The sequence below is a fragment of the Crocodylus porosus genome, unplaced genomic scaffold (genome assembly GCF_001723895.1).
Source record: "Crocodylus porosus isolate Cpor-Errol unplaced genomic scaffold, CroPor_comp1, whole genome shotgun sequence".
Taxonomy (NCBI): Eukaryota; Metazoa; Chordata; order Crocodylia; family Crocodylidae; genus Crocodylus; species Crocodylus porosus.
The window spans coordinates 17,808,098-17,823,003 of NW_017728925.1; the positions used below are offsets into that span (position 1 = coordinate 17,808,098).

The following is a 14,906-nucleotide window of genomic DNA, read 5'->3' on the forward strand; positions in this document are numbered from 1 at the left end:
GCTAAACTACTTCTTTAAAAGTACCTCTGCTAAAGACATACCCTGCCTACTTGCAGCAGTTCATGTGATGGGGCTGTCCCACCTCCCCCTTCCCCCCTATTATGCACTTAATAGTGTTCAGAGAAAGAAAGACGACACCTTAGGAAAATGTCACACCATGTTCCAGGGCTCCTGCTCTCCTTCAGCTCTGCAGTAGGATTCCCTGAGCACACTGCCATGGTGAGAGCCTGGCTTGGCCATGGATCCCCAGCTCATCTCCTGCACCAAGGGGCTGCTGGAAAAGTGGCTCGCAGGCGGAGATGCCATCCTACCCATCCACCCCCTACAGCATTTCCGAGCCCCAATAAGCCTCGATTTCCTCTCTGCTCACTGCTGAGTGGACACAGCAAGCCCACCTATCTGCAGAAGCCTGGTTTCCTCTGGCTTCACACTGATGAGTAGCTGCTATGGCTAAATCAATGTTGTGAAGCACAACACAAAAAGAACATGCAAAGGGCACTGAAAAGTAAATGACATGGAGGTCTACAAGAAGATAACAGTTATTTGCCCTTTGCCAGAGCCCCATTTTTAATGTTGATGTTTGTATCTGTCACCAAGATGGGATAAGTAAGTATATTCATACTGCATGAAGATCATATTTACTAGAACAGCATTTGATTTGAAGTTAATTTGTTGATGCAGCAAAACACATTGTTTCCAAAAGGTCAGTAGGGGAAGCTGTGTTGGAATATCAACTTAATTACCTGTGCTGTATGGATGAATGGGTACAACGCAGTGCATGGCTGCATTGCTGAAAGCAGCTAAATTACTGTACTAGGCATGTTCCTGAACGCGTACACTGTAAAGCCTTTTCTATGAAGGGAAAAAAATGTCTAAATTAGCACATTCTTACTCATCGCTATTTACCAACATACCTTTTTACTCTGGATATTTTCTTAATTGTGTTGTTCCAAACACTTCTGAAGTGACAAGACACAAAGCAAATTTACAGAAAACCAATTTTATGACTGCATAGCTGGCATTGTTTTACTAATTATCAGACAAGTGATTTTAAGCCATGAGTTGCCTGAAAATAAATCTTGGAAATTTCTACAACATACAGCACACATACTGAAAGCCCAGCGGATCAGCAGGCCACTCCAGTAACTCCATGGAATTTTCACAGTAGAGCTATTTAATTTTTTACACTGGGGAAAAGTTTACAAAAAAGATCATTTTCAATGTGTGAAGTAACAGCTGGTGAACAGAATATTATTTCAAACTAACTGTGAATGTGTGTTGAGATACAGTAGTTATTTCTTTAAAAATGGTATTCAAAACAGACCCTTTATCAGTAAATTAGAGGTGTTATTTCACTTGCAGCAACAAGTGCAGCTAGAAAAAAGCAATGGACAAAGGCAGTGTATAACTGTAGTCAAAAGAATTTTGTTTCATTGGCACATGTGGTAGGATGTTTCTGCTCACGATCAAAGGAGTAAGGGGCCTTTTAATGGATTCCAGAAAAGAATTCCCCACGCGAGCATCTTCGGCCGTCACAAAAATTCAGGATGGTTTGGGAAACTGCTAATATGTTTTAAAAACCATTAGAAACAGGGGGATAAACCATTCCATCCCGTAAGATGGATCCAGTAGACTGTGTTTGGAAGAATATGCCAAACACCACCTGAATATTCGAAGAGGGAGAAGAGAATCATACTGAAAACATGCCATACCTAAAAGGATCCTGGCGAGAAAGCAGGTGGACTCTCCAAGGCAGCTGCTGTGTTAGAGGTCCGATCTCCGAGCCATACCCACACCACTTTCTGCATACTCCCCATGCATGGCTCAGCAGTCAGGATGACACACATACAGGATACACTCTACAACATGCATTTTTAATGCAGACGTCTGGAATACTTAGAACAGAGCCCTGCTGGGCCTGGTGATAATAATCTCCGTGTTGGAAGGGGGGTCCCCGTTCCTTCAGCTGGGCTGGGAGGTTGGGAAGGCAGAGTGAGACACTCAACTAGCGAAGGGGGAAAGAGAGCAAACAAAAGGTGAGGTCTCCTGACTTTCTGCAGGTGTGATGAGGGAGACAAGCGTGTCACAATCAGACTCTCTTAATAGCTTAATAAAACGGACAGAGAACCTTCCCCGGCTTACAGTTTCTAGGCAGGCAGCTCTTGCTGCATAACAAAGAAATGGAGGATGGGATGGGAAAATGAAAGCCTTGTACATGTCTGTAACCCCTCACCACCTCCTTCAACATGGAGCATGGGGTCACCAATTAGTGTGCTGACTGATGTGCATACCTCATCTCCTGGTACACCTCCAAAATGACCCACCTGCCAGGGTCCCAAATCACCTCTGCCTTGTGCTCCAGGCTTGGCCACTGCTTGCACAGCACACTCACTTTCCCATGACTGGAGCTAGGTGCAGGGGAGAGGGGAGTCAGAAACCCTGGACGTTTCTCCCACATTTCCATGTTCTAGCACACAACGTGCCACACTATGGATTGCGAGACAGAGCCCGACTCGAAGGACTCCAAGGTACTCGCCAGTGACAGATTTACAGAAGCAACTCCCACCACCAGAGCAGGATCCCTGGGCAGGGGCTGAGGCAGCCTGCCACGGGAGATGGTCTGGCCAACTGTAGTTCCTCAGCCATCTTCCTCTCATCCACCTGCTTTGGGGCAGCATCGGGAATGAAACTGCCCAGAAGCACTGTTCACACTACTTGTACGCTGTGTTATAATTTCAAGCCAATTCCCTTCCGAAAAAAATGGGCATTTTAAATGCTAACCCCACTTCGTGTTCAGCCACATCCCACCCACTGCATGCTGCAGTTAGCCGGAGAGGGGAAGGCTGGGGTGTGCTGCCTTGTCAGTGAGCCGAGCGCGGAGCAGACAGACATTCTCGGTGCGTGCCCCAGAGAAGCAGAGATTTCTTGAGGCTGTTGGAGGAGGAGTATTTTGCAGTGGAGTGGTTAATTCATAGTGGCATTTGTGGTTTGAAGGCTTGTCAAGACTTCTGATTACTCTCCATGCAGCTAGCTCCAGTGATGGAAAAGTTGACACTGTGCAAAAAGCAGCTGCTGATAAGGTGACTCAGGACTCTGGCCAGTCACTGTTGGAAGTGCACCATGCAGTTAACCCCTAGGCACAATGCTCCCAGCAGAAGGGAAACTCCTCCGATGCTGCACTCAAGTGCCAGGTGCTTTAAAACCCTGCAGAAGGCAGCTACAGAGCAGGCACCACTCTCCCCAATGGGCAACAGGTGCCCACAGAACAAACCAGGGGAATTCCTCATGTACAGCGTGCTCAGGTTGTTCCCATCTATCAGTGGTATTGTGCGTGTGCAGAGATGCAGCCCTTCCAGGCAGCTGAACGTTCAAGCCAGACTGCTTACCCTTGGCATTTTCAGCCCTGTTTGTAGCTGGGTTGTGTCTTGAAGTTTCCCCCTGCTTTCATGCCCCTGCCCAGTCTCCCTCACACAACCTGCTCTGGCCACCAACGCCTTGCAGAAGAGATTTACATTTGCGTCACTGCATTAACGTACGCCTGGGTGTTATTCAGTTACTGCGGAAATGGGAGCAAACCAGTGGAGAACTCCTCCCTTCCGGTTTGCCACATCCCCTCGCCTCTTAGTCCAGTTCTGAATGTTACAGTCAGGACCCTGCACCCCACAGCCTGCATGCAATCCGATTCCCGCATGTAGCAGATCACAGAGCTGATCCTGCAGGAACAACTGTGTGGGTGCACAGGTACAGTCACAGCACCAGGGCAAGTCTAACGTCCAGGGGACAGCCGATGCGGCAGTCCTTCAACATTAAGTGCTACATTGTCCTTAAAGCTCGCGCTACTAATGTCTATAAAACTTCCACTTGTACTAAACGGGAATGGAGTGCACCAACAAGCCCCCATGTCAAATGGCGGCAAGCGAGATGGGGTGCTGGGCTAAGAGAGAAAACATCCTACCTTTTTTAATGAAGATCAGCAACTAAACAGCAAGGTGCTTTTCAAAGCCCTGTGCACAGGTAGGGCCCAGGAAGAGGTTTTGATGCAGGCAGTTGATGAAAAGTTTCCATGAGCTCCAAAGCACCTCTGCCAAAGTAAGACACGTTCCACGGGAGGGTACCGGCCTCCCCCGCCGTTCGTGTTGGGGAGCACATGGGGAGAGAACCATCTGACAGTTCCTGGACCCCTGGAATATATTTAGCCCCGTGTGTAAAAGTCTCCCCCATCCACTGCCTCAGCAGAGTTTAAAATCACAGCTAATAGGTTAACAACTGTTTTTCTTCTGCTTCAAATGAAGAATATCAGAAAGCTGGGGGAATATTCGGCTTCCCAATTTGTACTGACTGCTCACTGCTACCTGCAATGTCTGTTTGACAGGACTGACATTTTGTACCGCTGTGAGATGGGAAAACGTGTGACATTTTTATTCATGGTGGCGTACGCCCTTGTAATGATCAGCCCTGGTCGATGTGCTTACTGCAGCAGCCCCTGAGCCCTCGGAGAACAAACAAGAAGCGAAGGTGCCAGCAGTTCGACTGCCTTATTAGACACCACCAGGATTCTAACGAAGAGCAACTGCTGGAAAATCTCACTGTCAAATCCTCAAGGACACTGTCAGCGCAGAGCTAACTGCATATATTTTTCATTTAAAATACTGGAAAATCCAGCAACGTGGTATTAAAAATAAAGAATAAAGCCACACTATTTGTGTGCGAGTGTGTATGTGTGTGGGTGTGTGTGTGCCTGCACGTACTTTTTTTTTTTTTTAAACTGGTCATTTTGTCAGCTTCTCATGAGTGTCTCTGGGTCTGGTATCAGAATTCAAATCTAGGAAATCCACCCAACCCAGCTGATTTAAAATGAATGTCAGAAGATAGCCACATACTTTATTATATTTTAAAAGCCATTTCTGTCTTGCAGGTGGGTTGCCTGAAATAGGCAGGCCTCATTTAAAGAGTTCTGAAATCAGCAGCAGCTACCTGCCTGGCTTGGCTCCAGCATTTGCTGGGGAAGTCTGTATGATTAGTGAATATCCCTCTACACAAACGCAGAATTACACTGCTTCTAAATGTGCAGCACGGTGTTTTGCAACTATTCTGTTCTGTGCTAATCAGGCCTCGCTCTGAAAGGCAAATCCAAGTACAGCCGGCCAAACAAGCCATCACAGTGGGCTTAGCAGTTAAAAGAATTGCATGTTATGTTTCACATACTCCCCTTTTAATCTTCCAGTTTAATCCAGGGGCCTAGAGGTCAATTCAGACAGTTCTGGCCTAACTGCTTGTATCCACTTGATCAGTTGCTCATAAGAAACTTCTGGATGCTGATGTGCGTTGACAGACTAAGCAAGTCATCCATGAGACCCTCTGAGCTCTTCTCGGGTTGTCAATCTAGGTGATTTGGTTACCCTTGCATGCAGTGATGTATTTATTTTATATATATGTATTATTTATAACGCAAGGTTATGCTTCCATATGCCAGTCATGATATACCAAGATACTCTCTACAAGTTATTTATGGGATCCTTGGTGCAACAGGCCGAACAAGGAGATGCTGCAGACACGTTACAGTTGCTGCAGCCTGTCACAAAGCCCTAGGAGGTCTGCTCCGCTCGTGTTTTCTCCATACATGCCGGTCCACATGTTATGGCATTTGACTTGTACACACCCCTGTAGATCAGCTTTGTTTAAAGCGTTTGCAATGACAGAGCATCTGGCAAATCATGCAGGCCCTGATCCAGAATATGATTTTTAGCAGACAGGTGCCTCTGCTGATGCATCCTGATCTGCAGGCAGGACCGGAGCCATTGCGTGTGCGTCACAACACCCAAAGCCCGAGCTCCTATGGAATATGAGCTACGTGCACACTGAGCTGGGGTAGCAGCCATGGAGAGACATCGCTGTCTGGGTCCTCATTAGAAAACATTGGCAGTGGCATGTAGGAGAGGCAGTAACCTTTGGGTATGCGCCGCAGGTGGTGCACATCTTCCTAAGGAGAGAGCCAGGTCTCACTTGTCAAATATCTACATGAATGACAAGAGCATGAGCCATTTAAGTTAGCTAATTCCTGCCTTTGGATTGTCGCTCCAGCAAATCTCATGCTTTGGAAAGGCTAATTTCCCCCACGTGCAATGACGTCTTCATTCTTTTACCCATGAACGGCAGCTTCTGAAAACACTCTCAGAGTCCACAGCAGACACAGCATTTCTGGGCCAACAGGTCGTCTTGACCCTTTTACAGTCTCCTCTCCTATAAGGCAATTTCCACTGAGTCCTTGCTAGACAAAGGATTTCCTTTCCTTCAGGGCAGGAACAATTTTAAAGGGCTAGTCTTGTACTTGTAGTAAACCCATAAGACAGGCAGAGAGAAGGGAGCCAACGCTTTGCTGGCAACAAAGGAGAGAAGACCCCCCCCCCCAGCTTGCCCCTCACTGGGGGGAGGGGTATGTAAGCATGCTTCCCTAATGAAGATGCCTATCCCATTAGAGATGCTGGGAGTGGCATGGGGGAGGGAGGACACAGGAGCCTGGCTTTTGTAACCGCAGTTACAATGGCACAACCGCTAGAAAGTGAACTTGTTTTCCCCTTTCCCCTTTGATTTCTACCTCAATGCAATACAAACCCTGCTGAGATTCAGGGGGAATCTGCTATTGTTCCAATGCACCTGGGTGTGAAGGGAGTCACATGGTCTGGCAAAGCAGCCTTCGTCCCTTCCTCACTTGATCTCCTTTACACTGGAGATAATCCCTCTCTCAGCTAGCCCCTCGCCTTACTGATCCCATTTTGCATTTCTGGAATGTAGCTGGCTTGGGCTTTTTTTCCACCCTGACCTCCTAATGCTGTTTAATCTGCTTGAAGAAGGCATCCCTGCCACCATAGCAGCGCTCGCTCTGCACCTCCAGAGGCAGGCCGTACGCAGGGCAGCAAAGATGCCGGCGCGCTGCCTTTGACTAAACAATCAGAACAACGAACAAGCTGGAAGTTTCCATGCCTGTGCCGAGCCCTGCGAAAGTTTAATTGTCAATGAGTCCACCGTGGAAGAGCGGTCTGGAGAAGCCGGAAGCCCTCATCAGATTTACAGATTTGCTGCTTTAGTAATGCATACGCACTTTCCATTTGTTCCACTGGTCCTGAAAGTCAGCTCATTTTGGTTCCCCAAAATATCTGTTCCACTTAGTTCGACTCCTGAACCGAATCTCTTAAATACACAGGTGCTCAGGACAGTCCTTTGCATTCTGTTCATTTTCATCCTTTGGAAAGAAGAAGAAACACACTCCCGGACAGCAGAAATTAAACACATCCTGCTGGACAAGAAAACAGTCTAGTCACGGACAGCAGCAGAACCAAGTAGTCTTGCCAATAAAGTTTGCTTCTCGTGGAAAGATGCATGACCAGAGATGGGCCAAAGACTTCTCCAGCAGCCAATGGTTTGCTTAGACCACTCACCTGCACAGCAGCTTGGGCTGATCTGGACTGTAATGTACCTGCTGCACTGCCCGCCATGTGACCACTGCCAGTCAGCCACTTGCTCAGAGGTGGCGTGGCTCTTTCAGGGAGCTGGGGCTAGCCCCCCGGGGACCTACTCCATCTAGATCCAGGCGACTGGTTTGAGTGCAGGACTCGGGTAATAGCCCCACAGGGCATCTGGTCCTTGAATAAAAGACACGCTATCAGAGAGAACTCTAGGAACCAGAAAGGTTTCTGAAAGAAGCTCTTCACAACAGCTAAGTGGAAGACCTGGCCCAAGACTCCAGCTACACTGGCACAGACATGCTTCTGCACAAAGCAGCTTTAGAAAAAGTCAGTTCTGCAGTGGAAAATACACTGATCCTTGAAGAAAGTGCCTGCAGCTCTATGAATGCTGGACACTGACTGTACTGGCCCATGAACTTGGTCCTATTATATCTGGTACGCTCAACCTTCTGTACTGCGCCACATGCCAGCACGAAGAACAGCAGAGAAATACTGAATTGTGACAATCACCTCTTAATGGACCCACCAGAGCAGACAAGATCTCAACAATTTAGCAACATTTAAAGCATACAGCTTGCTTCCTCCTGGTTGTGCTGCTGGGGACGCTGGAGGGGAAGATCCTTCAGAGCATTTATCACAACAACAGCCATGAAGCCGGTGGCATGGTGGCTGAACAGCACCTCGCTGTAGGGAAAGGAACCTCTAAGATGCCTCCACATCCTCCTTTCTTCTTTAGGCATAAGAGCCTCTACATACTGCAGAGTTAAACACACTTGGAGGAATGATAAAGGCCTGTTGCTCACTTAAAAGTCAACACAGGAGGCCAGAGAGATGCCAAGTGTTTCTTACAAATAATTCAGAACGAATCTCGTGGCTGCAGCGATCTCAGAGCATCTTCACCACTGACACGTCTCTCTCGTTACCTGGAGCCAACTATGAAAACCATGCACGCTTCAGCAAACCAGGTCTGTGGGGCCCCTCTTAGGTCACACAGATGTACATCACAAAATACCCTGCTTTTGTTCTGAGGTGCTTTGAGGGGCTACTTCAGACAGGGCACCCATGCCATGTTCCCATGCTTGCAGCGACCAAGGCTGTGGAACAACCTTAGCACCAAAAAGCAGGAGCAGCATAAGTCTCGTTACCTCTGGTGTGCAAGTGTGCCCAAACCACCAGCACTGCAGCCAGGAAACCAAGAAGCTCATCAGCATCAAGAAGGAAAGCATCGTTCCTTTTTGATGTCAAGGGATATTTCTTAATGACGCGAATGGCACCTCCAGGCTAGGAGGAGGTGCTCGATAAACAGGCATGGACGAACAGGACTGAAGAAGGCGCACAGCTTGGAGCATGGGACTCGGCAGGCCAGACCTCCGAGAAGCAAGAGCTGAAGAGGTGGAGGGTGCCGGGAGCTGAGCAGGGTCTGCCAAGGTTTGCGGGTAAGCGAGTCTGCTTTCTGCCTAGGCTTACTGGATTTGAGCAAATCTATCTCCAACTGAAGTCAAGCTTGTGTCAGCCAGCTATACTGGAATTACCAAGCAGGATCCTAGCAATAAGCATGTAAGAAATATTTGTGATTCCAGATATACACCAAGTTTCCTCTGGTCGCTGGCTGGGACATTTTCACTTGTTCTTTTTTCTCTGAAAATAGAAGAGTCACTAAAAAGGTAACCGCCAAACACATTCAGAAAACAATGCATCCATTATCAATTCTGATTTTTTCCTGAGTGCTTGTGAAAATGTCCTGAATCTCATTTCTTCTCATTTTTAACTTCACTGAACCTTATGTTGTAGTATGGTTGCCACTTAGTCGACACGGGGTTTATTGCCCCAGAACAGCCAACTGGGCCATAAAATTGTAAGCTCTCCTTTTGCAGTTGGGTTATTAAAGGTTAACACAATCCAAGAGGCTAAAGGATGCATACCAGGGAAGAAAAGAGGGTCTTGCACAGCACACACTGGGACAAAAAATGATCTGGGTTCAATCCCCAACTCAGCCACACTCTGACGAAGTGTTGGAGCTCAAATGTTCAGAGACAGAAGTCCAGCGAACCACCACACCAGCTTGCTGACCTAATGGCTTCAGCAGGCCCATACCCCTGAAACGCAGTCACTCAGCACTGGGTGCCAGATGAGGCTCAGGGCCAGAGAACGCCCACTGTGCATCCGGGACGAGTGGTGGAAAAGGGCAGAAGAGCAGCTCTGATCCGGTCTGAAGGAGGGCGGTGAAAGGTTGGTCATTGTACGTGGCTGTTCCATAAAGTTCATTTGCAACATAGGACGAAAGACTTGCCTTCTGAGGACGTGGCTAGTTACCGTGGGCTGGGGCAGAAGCCAAAATAGCTGCACTTCCACATTTTGGCCAGTGATCTATCCAAACCTTTTCGCATGCAATTTGCTTTGCACATCTTGCACCTCTGCATAGATGGGCACGTCTTTTTTTACAAGTTTTTACAAGTGAAGCTTTATTCGGGCTCCTCTTTTCTTTTGCTTCAGACACATTGTAGCTAATCAGAGATCGTGTTGATTGAGAAACAGAATGGAAAAGTTACATTTCTCTTCAAAGCAGGTGACTCTCGGCAACTTTGAAATATAAAATAGACATTTTATCCACTAAACTGAACAGCTTTTGGTTGGGCAGATTCGTATAATCAGAACCTAGGTAAAACCTGCACACCTTTCTAGAGTCTGAATAGAGGGACCTTCCGATGTGAACAAAATGGTTCCTTTGTTCATGCCAAGATCCGTCTACACGTCAGAGATCAAGGAGGTCAGACTACACTTACTCACATTTTTGGCTGCTTCTGCCACAATACTGAGAGATGTCAGATTCACCCTCCCCGTTTTGGTTGTAACATCTATCTATAAATACAGGACCTATTCAAATACGTGCATGAGACCTAGAAATGGTTCTGTCTGGGCAAATGAAAAAAGGATATATGTAATGCTCTCTCTCAGATCCTGAATGCTACAGTAAGTGGCTGCAGCATTCTTTTCTTGACATGGTTTGCGTTAGAGTTTTCTGTTCGTAGCATGACGATAATTTACAAATGAGTGTGTGGATCTGGGGTGGAGAAAGATTATTGGCTCCTTATACTACATAGCTTCTGAAATCAATCAAAATGGAAACGTAGACTTTAATTTATCTGCAGATCAATCAATTATGAAAATTGCAAAGTGGCAGAGCCCTGGGGCTGTTTAACACTATGCTCTACGCGGTGCCCTCATCACTACAGCTCCTCCATCAATAATAGACTGGAGATGGAAGCTGAAACCTCTAGCAAAAGCACACAACTCAAGCAGCACTAATGCAGATTCAGAATCTGAAAACCACTACAGGAACGTTTGGATTCAGATAGCCACCCTCCTGCTCTGTCTGGAATGTAAAAAGATGAGAGCTACGAACAAGTGAGAAAGAAATGGTACTTCTGCAGGCATGACTGCCCCAGCACAAAGAAGAAAACTGAAATTTTGTTTTGCATCAGCCTCACATCAGAGGCTTTCACCAATATTCATGCCCTGTATCACTGCACATCCACACTGACTCCAACTCTGTGTTCAACCACAGCTGTGTGTATAGAGCCACGTGTGGAGAACAGGCCACAGTACCCAATCTGAGCTGACAAGATAAGTCACAAAACACCAATCAAAAAGTGCACAGGTCTTTCTGTCACTTGGCAGTGTTTATCCTGTAAATGAGCCAAGCAGGTGAATGACAAACCTGTGCCTTCTGCATGGACAGCAAGGGCTTGGGAATGGAAAGAAAAGCTGCACTTAGCACACAGCTCGATCAGCTCTGCTTCACAGGCTGTGCTAGGTGCGTGCGGGCATTGAGGCTCGTGGCCAGCATAACCCCAGCGCCAAGTGCAGCGAGCAACCCAACAGCAAGGCAACGGTGGACACCACCCACACTGGACTGTATGCTGCAGTCAAGTAAGTTGTATTCAGGGTGCAGAAGAAAGCAAGCAACAAAGACTTGTGCAGTAGCAGAAACAAGCCTTTGGCAGAGAAAGTTTTCTGCAGCAGGGCATCTTCCATCACATGGTCTTCATTAGCTGAAGGAGTCAGGTAAAACTGCAGCTTCTCAAATGTACCTGCTGGTTTCTAGAATCATTTCTCTTGAACCCCCCTGGCCAAAAACTGTATAGCCATTGCCAGAGCTGCACAGTAGATAGCTGTCTGACCTCATGCACATCAGCTCCTTCCTCCTTTTACCCAAGTGACCTGGGGTGAAGATCAAAGAAGCACATGGAAAAGCCATGCAAGGTAGAAGGGGAGGACGGGCTGCAATCGGTTACCCCAACTTGCCTTGCCTCGTGGAATATTTTTCTCATTAATGTTTTGTTTTAAAGCACTGCTGTAGTGCCGGGGCCTTACCCAGGTTACAGGCCACGCTTTATGAGGCAGAATTGCTGGGTACTGTCTGATGCCCACCCAACGGCACTCCCACAACCTCTGAGCATTTACAGGAGCAGAAATCAGCATTGTAAGTGGAAGCTCCACCCAAACTAAACATCTCTCCCACCACTGCCCCCCAAGGCATGACCGAGAGCCACAAAGCCAGATGAGCCTGTTTTAAAAAAAATCACTGTGCTACAAAGCTGAATGCAGTTATATATATATATATATATAAAAACTGAACTAAGCAATCGAGCAGTTAATATCTATCCTTCTTAGGATGCTTTGCTTGTGTTTTTCAATTTAATAAATGCTACTACGGACACAAAACCCGACCAGGAAATACGAGAACCCAACTTACAATAGGATGAGATATAATGAGTTAAAATTAAAGGTTGCTGCTGGCTCCCTAGCCCATCCCCCTTTAGCTAATCTGTCATGTAATGAAGAGAAGCACCTAGCATAGGACAGCTAGCTGCCGGCTCACTTACAGCGAGCTGATTAAGAATGTTCAACCAACAGCAGACTGCAGACCTTTCCAACGAAAATAAATAGACTGTATGCAAATGTGTTTGTCACTTTGACAGCATGTCTCAATTAAGGCATCTCGCTGCTGTTGGTAGGCTCTCGCGCTGCAGTGGTATGGACGAGCCAACTGCATTACTGATACACAGGGCTTGACCCTAATCCGCATGCATGCATTTTAAAAAATTCCCCCTTCACCATATACACTAGCATAATACTAGCAGACATGGAAAGCAAGTGACAATGAGAAAAAAGCCTCTTTCATCCTCCCCAGTTTATAAGACCCGTGAATGCACAAACGTATCTTACTGCAGAATTCTCGTGGCTTTTTAATTGTCCCCCCACTCTCTTATTCTACACAGTTAAAAGTGACATTAAAATAGCCTCTTTTAATCACTGGTTAGAACCCATCTTCTGTCTAAATAGTAAAAGCTATGGGGTTGATTGTTTTTTTTCAAAGCCTTAATTTATATTTCTTAAACCTGAATACCTCTTCGCATTTGAAAGAAAGAACTGTTTCATTTTCTGTTTGGTGCGGGGCTATCACCAGAGGAAGGATCTGTGGAAGGACAAAGGCTGTAAGCAAGATAGCTCTACAACTGCCAAGTTAAATAATTTTTTGGAATCTGACATTTGTAATGTAATGACAGTAATAAGCATTTAGCAAGTGAGCCTTTCAGCCCAGCCAATGGTTCACTACAGCTGACGCGTGTTGCTTTTGACAGAGCAAAAGCAATCATTAAAAAATTTGAAAGTGATCATTAAAAAAAACATGACTTTGGGTAAGTACTTTCCACCTGATTATCTTTTTGTTTTTTTTCAAACCTACAAAAGCGCCTGGATTATCCACCCTTCATGCAAATCTAAAAGTGGAAAATATTCCCAAACAAAAAACATTAAGCCTGGCCTAGATTTTTGAATGTTTTTAACGAAAGGAAATGTTCTGCTACTGGAGCTAGACAGCTACGTTCCTTCAGCAGCCCCAGTCCCCCTCAATAGTACTAGATCAAAAAATAAATGAAAAATAAATCACAACTGTTATCATTTAATTAGAATAGTATCTGTTTAAAATATCCCCAGCTACCTGCACTTGGCACAACAGAAAAAGTTCTAAAACCATGAAAACAAATAGTAAAATAAGGGAAAAAGAAAACTGAAAACTGGATACTCTGAAAAGTGATTGTCTCTTAGGACTACGTAGACATGAATTAAAACTTAAATGGTGAGCAATTTAGTTATGCTAATACGCTAGATATAACGCTTTGCTTCTATTAATATTGTTTACCTAAAAACGTGCATGGCTGTCGTATCAAACTTCCATGTTCTGACAACACACCGTGTTTTAATCGTATTAATTTAACATTTGTCCTTAAAAGAAAATGGCTACTCATTTTGCACTCTAATGAACTTCAGATAAAAATAGTGAAAAGATCAAGAACTTATGAGAAAGGGAATAAAGTGATAATAAAAGAAACCTCTTTCACAAAAAACCTAATCATGTGAGTATGCTGCCTAGCTGATGGTGAATACTACATGTTTTTCTAGGATGATTTTAAAGATGTAATATAACATTCTCTACATAATTAGCTTCTATAAAACTGGCTAATTCTGTAGACATATTGCCAGAAATGTAAGTACAGCCAGTACATGAAGCTCAACTGTCAATACTGAAATATAGATTACAGTTTAAAAAAAAAAAAAAAAAAAAAAAATACTATTAATTGATTTTTTCCAGCCTTATTTTGTTGCTTTTAATTTTGAGGTGTGCTGAATTGCTTATAGCAATCAGGTGTTTTAGGCTGACACTAATAAACTCGTTTGATAACAGATGACCCCTTAAATAATGTACACTGTTGTACTAGGGGGCGGGGTATAGTGCGAGCTAATAGGAAGGATAGGATAGTTTATTATATTGCCGTAGTAAATGTTCCAGACCTTGCAAATTCAACTAGAGTATAATGTACCTTGGAAAAATACTTAACAAACAATAGCCCCCCCGCAAAAAACCAAACCAAACCATGAGAAGCACCTTCCGATTGCAGAGGTATAACAGAAAATAGGCCAAGAAAGGTGCAACTGAGCGGCAAAACTGAGAAAAGGCTGAAGTGGTCTTTTAACTGCTTTGCTGAGACATTGTTTTTGTTCTGGTAGGAGCACTACAATCTAAACAAATCCAGCACGAAGACATACCTGCCCAAAGTGCACGGTGATCGGCCGTCGGTCTTCTCTGAGCTTGGAGTCCAAGGGCGAAGGCGCGGTCCTGGGCAGCGGCTCTTCGGGGGCTGCAGAACACCCATTCTCAGCAATGTCCTGTATGGTAGGAAAAGGTGAATTGCAGGGCCAGGAACATTCCTGATTTAGGGTAAGGAGCAGAAAGGAGGCACTAGAGGATAACGCTGACTAAACATTTTGATGTTAGGAACAAAAAACAAAGCATAGAAAAGAAAACATAGTTAGCACCAAACATTTTCCTGTACTTTGCTATTCATAGATTTTGCACAATACAGTGCCAGCGCTGCATAC

General features: G+C 45.5%; 1 protein-coding gene across 4 annotated transcripts in view; it reads right to left on the minus strand.

Annotated features, from left to right (window-relative positions):
• The window catches only part of DENND1A (DENN domain containing 1A), a 284,733-nt gene that overhangs the window by 29,828 nt on the left and 239,999 nt on the right, over positions 1–14,906 (minus strand). For all 4 annotated transcript variants that reach the window (XM_019541012.1, XM_019541015.1, XM_019541013.1 and 1 more), the window contains exon 19: positions 14,574–14,693. In XM_019541012.1, the coding sequence (XP_019396557.1) occupies positions 14,574–14,693 (120 nt within the window). The remainder of the gene's footprint in view (positions 1–14,573; positions 14,694–14,906) is intronic.